Source organism: Equus quagga, unplaced genomic scaffold, assembly GCF_021613505.1.
Source record: "Equus quagga isolate Etosha38 unplaced genomic scaffold, UCLA_HA_Equagga_1.0 154868_RagTag, whole genome shotgun sequence".
Taxonomy (NCBI): Eukaryota; Metazoa; Chordata; class Mammalia; order Perissodactyla; family Equidae; genus Equus; species Equus quagga.
The window spans coordinates 1-7,239 of NW_025796953.1; the positions used below are offsets into that span (position 1 = coordinate 1).

The following is a 7,239-nucleotide window of genomic DNA, read 5'->3' on the forward strand; positions in this document are numbered from 1 at the left end:
ATTATGTGCATCATAAAACATACACCAATAAATAGGAACTCAAAAGATATGATAAAAATAAATGGAAATTGAAGTTGCCACACTTTCTTCATATATCAAATGGATCATTTTGCCCACACTCTGGAATGGAAACAGTCCAATTTGGAGATTACCATCCTAAGCATTGGCCTTCAGGGTGCAATCCGGGCTCAGTGGACAGGAGGAGAAGACTGATCAAATTTAAGAACTATAGAAAGTTTTCTCTGTTCTCCTTCTCTTTCTTCTGTTGGCCAAAACCTAGAAGCATTTCAACATTAGACAATTCCTTTTAATTCAAGATGTAACAAATGCACAAAATCATGGACAAGACCTATAGGGACACAAAAATCATACCAACTCTCAGCCTAACATGAGATCAAATTGAAAAAGTCCCATGAGTGGATTTGACCTTAAGCAGGGCAGAAAAGCACGGAATGACAAAGATTGACAAAGAAAGGAAAAAACGAAGTTCCAGCTAGGCCTATTAACCACAGGCTGGAGGGAGGAACATGCAGGGAGATGGAAATAAGCTTTATTGGGCTGAAGTAGAGAGACTGAGCTGAAAGCAGAGTGAGAATGAGGAGCCAGTTGATGTCACAAAGTGGATGGTGTGGGGCAATCTATGCTACCATTAAAAACTAACACTTGAGGTTGACCACAGAAGAAACTGACAACCATTACCAGTCTCTGTAAAGGGAGTACAGACTACAGTGGTGCTTAGAGAATATAATTAGAGTCACTCATATAGAGGGTGATAGGGGCCTGTGAGGAAATGAGGCCGCCATCTTAGTCAAGGTAGTTTAGTGCACAGATTAGGCACTAGGAGCAGTGTAATGAAGGGTAGGTGCAGAGATGGATAGAAAAAGAATAATGGGGCATGGAAGGGGTGGGAAAGGAAGGACATTAAAAGAGATAAGGTCAGCACCCAAACCTGGTGCATTCTTGCCACTCATGGGCTTGTCCATTGATACTGGTTATTGATACTGATAACTTGAGATGAAGCATCTTTTGTCAAGGGCTTTCCAAAGATTGTCTTCAGGGCCTTTCTCAGCTTGGGGCTGCTTAGCACCAGGATGCTGGAATGCAGACAAATGCCTGCATAGGTCACCACTTCCCAGGCCCAGTGCCACTGATGCTGCAGGGCTGTGATTTGCATAGAAACAATAATCAGGGACAGGAAATATGATGTGTAGAACACAAAGAAGAAGGAAAGTGACTTCAGGGCCGTGATGTGAACCTGGGTGCTGGGATCATGTGGGCTGGGTCTGTGGGCCCTCATCTGCTGCAGGTGCTGGTGCAGTGAGAACATGAGCAAGAGGGTGGACACCAGGAACAGGAGAAAAGGAAGCAACAACACAAGTAGCTCTTGACTCAGAAAAAAGTGCCAAAAGAAGGGGCTTATTCTATCAGCCAAAGTGTGGTTTCCAGGGGAACTCTGGGAGGTACTCCTCAGCACAGCGATGCTATTCCCAGTAGCTGATGAGATGACTGTCACACCAGATATGATCAGGGAGCCCAGCAGAAGCCTGGGCACTGACCGAGAAATCCTCCACTTCAGCCAGAGGAAGGTGGGATGAGAGAAGGTTGAGATCTTCACACAGTAGAAGACAGCAAGCCAGGCAGTCAGCCAGAAATTGAGAGTGTTGATAAAGTCCCAGGGGATGCTGAAACAGTAAATTTTGGAAGAAAACTTAAAGAAGCCCAGGAAGCTGTTCAGGAGGGCCAGCCCATGCAGGCAGAACCGGGATGCAGCCAGGCAGGCCACAATCACATCCCCCGAGGGGGGTGTGCGGCCTTGTACCCACTCCCTGCCCAGTACAGCAACAATGAAGCCATTCTGCAACATTGCAATCAACGTCTCCAGGGAAAAAGTGGCCATGAAGATCAACATGAGTGAAGAGGGCATCTTCTCCAGGGAAGTTCTGCTGAGAATCAGTTCCTACTTTGAAGTTCTGAGACACATCCACAAGGAAAAACAGCTTCTGTGGCCAAGCCACCCTTTTGAGATCAGAGATGCAGGAAATATGGATTCATGCAAAAGCCTAGCTACCAGCATAGAACCCTAATCTCCTAGGATTTGAAAACAGGATTCCTGTGATCTCCGTTGCCATGCAAATCACTCCCGGCTCAATGACACTTTGTCTCTATTTGCATTACCTTTATTTGCCTGTTCTTTTCAGAGCCAGATTCAGTGAAATTTTAACAAAATAGAGGCTCCAGGAGTGATTGAAATGCCTGTATTTTGCACTTTATTTCTTACTGTACTATTTCTTTACTACTTTCCCTTTAAAATGACCATATCCAGGGGCCAGTCCACAGCTGAGTGGTTAAGTTCACGCGGCCCAGTGTTTCACAGGTTTGGATCCTGGGCATGGACCTAGCACCACTCATCAAGCCATGCTGAGGTGGTGTCCCACATAGCAGAAGTAGAAGAACCTACAACTAGACTATACAACTATCTACTGGAGGCTTTAGGGAGAAGATGAAAAAAAGATAAGATTGGCAATAGATGTTAGCTCAGGGTCAATCACTAAAAAAAATAAAATAAAATAAAATCCCCTTCTCCTTGCTTTCCACCTTTAACAACAAACTTTCCCTGACCTTTCATGACCTAGGTAAATATTCTATTCAAATAATATAATGCATACTATTTTGAGACCCACCTCCTGAATGGGTGGAGTAAAATGTCATTCATATGCACAAGTCTTGGAAGAACTAGGAACAGGCTTCATTAACTCCTCCACTGACCTCTCGTGCTCCTCAGAATTTCCCTGGCAGTCTCCATATTGGAGTTCAAGGAGTCTCCAGTTAAAATATGAATTTTGCTGACATATTAACATCAAAACTGTTAGTGATTAACACCTTAGCTTCAATGTGCATGGCAAACCAAAATTAATCCTTTCCTAAGAAGGCTCTGAAGGGATGAAAAAGAGTAGAGAAGTCACAATAAGGAGAAGGGAAAGACAGAGAAAGGAAACTGGGAGATCAGATCCAGAACAGACCTCCCAGTAGGAGCGAGGGAAGTAAGAGTCAGTGGGATGAAAAGAGGAGCTCAGAACAAAGCTCACAACAAACACACAGGGAGGGACTGCCGTATGCAGGGTGAGCCACCTCCTATAACAATGTTTTATAGGGTAACAACCAACTTGTTAGAACATCTCTCCATTTATAAAATGATTTCACACGTTGCATTTTGCCTCCACCAACAACTACACAATGTGATACTAGTTCAGATCAGCCAATACAGGCTCAGGGAGCCATGAAGATTCAGCTAAGGCAGGTTTAAAAGGTAGGATGACCATGAACATGAAAAAAAAGAAAAGCAAAAGGAGAAAGAGGGAAGAGAAAGAAGGAGGGTAACACAAAGCAGAGATGCAGGTGGAGAAGCAGGAGAGAGAGTCCGCTCTTCAGATGACGAGGATCCTGGAGTCACAGTCCTCCCTTATGACCTTTGCCCCCCACATTACATGGTTGCACGTAAGATTCCACAAATGAAAAGTCTGCATGTGAAACATTAGAGAAATCAAAACATATAAACATTTATTGTGGAAACCTCAAGAAAATGAGGTTTGGTGCCTTCATAATATGCCATTTGGTTGAAGAGCTGCTTCATTTCTGTAAAAAGATTATCAAAGAGCAGATAATGCAATCTGATCAAGGGTTTGAAACTCAGCTTCAGTGACTTGGTTTAGTTCTCTGAGTGTTTTCCTGTCTCCTTCTTGAAGATGGCAGCAATGAATGGCTTCTGCCTATTTCACATTCTGGCTAGTCTCGAAATCTTTTGGCAACACGCCAGCTTCATGATGTCTTCAAGAAGCTGGTTGAGGCTGTAGCACACATGCTCTGTTGCAGTCACACATAACTGAATATTCTTTTGTACCATAGATGACCTTGATGTGACTTACACAGTCATCACAGCATCACAAGACTGTTCCCCAGCAACACTCTTTCTCAGGAATTTGCTTCTCTACGGTTGACAGGTCTATAAAGTCAATGTTTTCTGCTCTTTCAGTACTCTTCTGTAGGAGGTTGAAAGAGTACCCCTCCTCAGGCACATGCTCATCCGTCTCTCAGTGCTCCAATAGATATGTCGTACAGAGGTCTCATGTCCCATTCATAGTCTGCATCCAAAAGAGGCCACAGGTGGACAGTGATGTCAGCTGTTTTCGGAGTCCTTCCACATGCAACAGCAATCAAAATACTAGCTGTTTCTCACAAGAGTTCCACCATGTTTCTTTTTCCTAAAGGTGTCCCATGCCTGCGAATGAAGCTGATAAATCTTTCTCTAGCACAATTGGCAATATATTTTTTAGGGTGGTGTCTGATTCCTCCATGAAATGATGCTAGTGTCAAACAAGTAACAGCAGAAGGTCAGACTCCAAGTGGATGATTCTGAAGAGACCTACGAGAACTTCCTTCATTTTGGTTCTCTACAGTAGCAAAGGAATTTTTTGGTTTCTGTTCATTAGTTTCTTTTTATTTTACTTTTTCTCATTACCTTCAAAAATGCATTGAGTCATCTTAGAGATGTGATAACATACATTTTATTTGGCAGAATCTCTAAATCTTAGTGTCCGTTTCCCCCCCGGACCTTTGAGTGACCTAAAGTGTACGAATACTTCCACATTCTTCCATGGTTTCATCAGGTCACTGATGGTCTCTGCCATGGAAAAGTAGAGGAGGAATGAAATAAATTTTTAATAGCTAGACTGCACATATATATTAGGTTAAACCATGCAAAAATTTACTAATGATTTCACACAGGATAAGCTCTAGATACTTTTGTAACTCTACAAATATCATCTTACTCATATAATCAGGTAAATAATTTTGGATAAAGCAATGCATCTAATAGTAAGAGTGTATAAAATAGAATTATAACTATCTAAAAATAAATTTGGAGTCTCCAGCATCCTCAATTATCAAAATGTGTAAGCATAGTTAAATATTGTTTAATATTCAGGTAAATTTACACACTTTCATATCAAATTTTAAAAATAACATTTTAAAGTTGTTTTTAAGATTATAACATTAGCCTGCCATGAGGTGCATAGTCCAATTGTATCCCAATGCAAAAATCTTTAGAACCGTTCTTTTCTCTGTCTTGCACTATTTGTGCAATTGGAAACAATAAAGTTAATCTCTTAAGGAATAAATCGATGCTCCTTGCATAAAGCCATAAACTTTCTTGAATGTCTAAAAACATCTACTGGAGAGATAAATCACGTTCGGCTTCTAAATCAGTGGATGACAAACCATGCCATCCAGGAGGTTCTCATAGTAGGGAAGGAACAGAAGGAGAACTGAGAAAGTAGAACCACAGTCCTTCATCCCCTCTTCAAAAGAGCAGATCTATCTATCTACTTTATAGACTGAGCTTCTGCACAAGATTCCAGTTAAAGACAGGACGCCACCATAAAAAACAAAATTGAAACTGCTTTCCCGCATCAAAAGTCATCAAGAGGGAAAAGGATTAAATCAATGCATCTTCCTTTATTCCTTTCTCAAAGGTCTTCTAAATTTACTGTAAAGGAAGTCTTAGAAATTATTTTCAAGGCTCCAATCCACGACAACAAAGAGAAAGAGAAAACAAAAGCATTTCGGAAGCTGGAAAGTAGATGAAAGAGTGGTCAAAGCATAGCAGATCTGAGAAAATTAAATCCTACGCAAACAGAAAGAAAATCAAGAACTAACCTGACTTTTACTCAGGATTTGCAATACCTGGTACCTCTGGAGAAAAATAGGTAAAAATTGGTTATAAGTCAGTTTAAGATTCAGATGTTGAGATCACTTCTTCCCTTTTGAGTAACTGGGCAGACACTCCTTCCCACCCCAGGAAAAACTGGAGGTGTATTCTCTGGAGAGAACAAAACAGGATCCCTAAGCTGTGTGTATCTCAACCACATTTGTGGCAGAAAGAGTATACTGAAAACAGGAAAATTAGGTGAACAAATCTTTTTCCCTCACTTTAGTTCCGGGACACCAGCATGCAAGCCTTCAGCCTCCAAGCAGGAAATGAGTATAGTCTTTGCTAAGAATATAAACTTTCCAAGAGGAAGATCTAAAGACACCAATATCAGAGATGCCTCAAATAATTGGCCAGGCCAATCCCTCTACAGTGAAGCTTGTGATCAACAAGACCCATTCATGACGTCAGAGTTTCCAATCAGCCTTTGCATCCCTTACTCAACATCAGCAAACAGGGAGTTTGGGACATCTGAGAAAAGATGAAGATAAGACCAAAAGACAGACAAATTAGCTACTTGGAGCAAACAACAATGCAAGGAGAAGAAACCTTTCATTAACAAAAGCATTGATAATTTCAGACAGTTACGAGAGTATAAGAAAGCCATATAAAGTAACACAATGTTGCTAAGGAATACTCAAATTTTTAAAAGAGGAGTTCTTGGGAATTGAAAACATGATATCTGAAATTAAACACTCAGAAGCATTGGAAGATGAAATTTTCATGATCGTTGGACTACTTACCATAATTGGAGGGGTTTATTTGGAAATTCTATGTACCTCTATTCTCTCTTGTTTTCTTTTTTCACTCCTATTTGACAAACACATGAAACTGTAGGGGAACAGAATTTGCTACCCCAAAATCTGTCTCTTTGGCTTGATTATATTTAAGAACAAAAGACTCAGGAAGAAACGTTGAGCCTCCCCCAACTGCCTAAGAATTTAAGGGAGAAGGCATGTTTCAAGAAAGAGCTAATACCATAGATAACTATAGTATAATATGAACTAGCTGTGGTAGACAGGGAGGAATCTGGCAAGGCCCATTTGATCAAAGCCCTGTCCAGGTCTCATTGCCTTTGCAAGACATAACAAAGATCTGTTTGCCAAACATCTATTTTTCCATCTCCATGTGAATAGTCTTCTTCCTCTTGGAAATCCCAAACCACTACCCTCAACGTGCTCCTTTGTCTTTAGCTGACAAGGGTATGTAAGGTGGTGGCCTCAGCCATTTTGGTCAGTTACTCAGTTTTCCTGGGATGTTCCCACATATATATGTTATTAAATTTGTTTAATTTTCCCCTCTTATTATGTCTCATGTGAATTTAATTCTTAGACCTGCCAGAAAAGCCTAGAAAAGTAGAGGAAATTTCTTTCTCACCTATGAATCTCCTTTAACCATGTCTGCTGATTTCCCCAATCTCTTCTAGTATCTTGGTCTCCATACTCTTTTATGGTGAACTCCATTGGGAAAAAATA

General features: G+C 41.0%; 1 protein-coding gene across 1 annotated transcript; it reads right to left on the bottom strand.

The window, feature by feature from the left end:
- Positions 1-967: 967 nt before the first annotated feature.
- Positions 968-1,924, bottom strand: LOC124233154 (taste receptor type 2 member 134-like). The gene has a single exon (XM_046650295.1). The coding sequence runs from the start codon at positions 1,922-1,924 to the stop codon at positions 968-970; it is 957 nt and encodes a 318-aa protein (XP_046506251.1).
- Between the last annotated feature and the right edge of the window lie 5,315 nt (positions 1,925-7,239).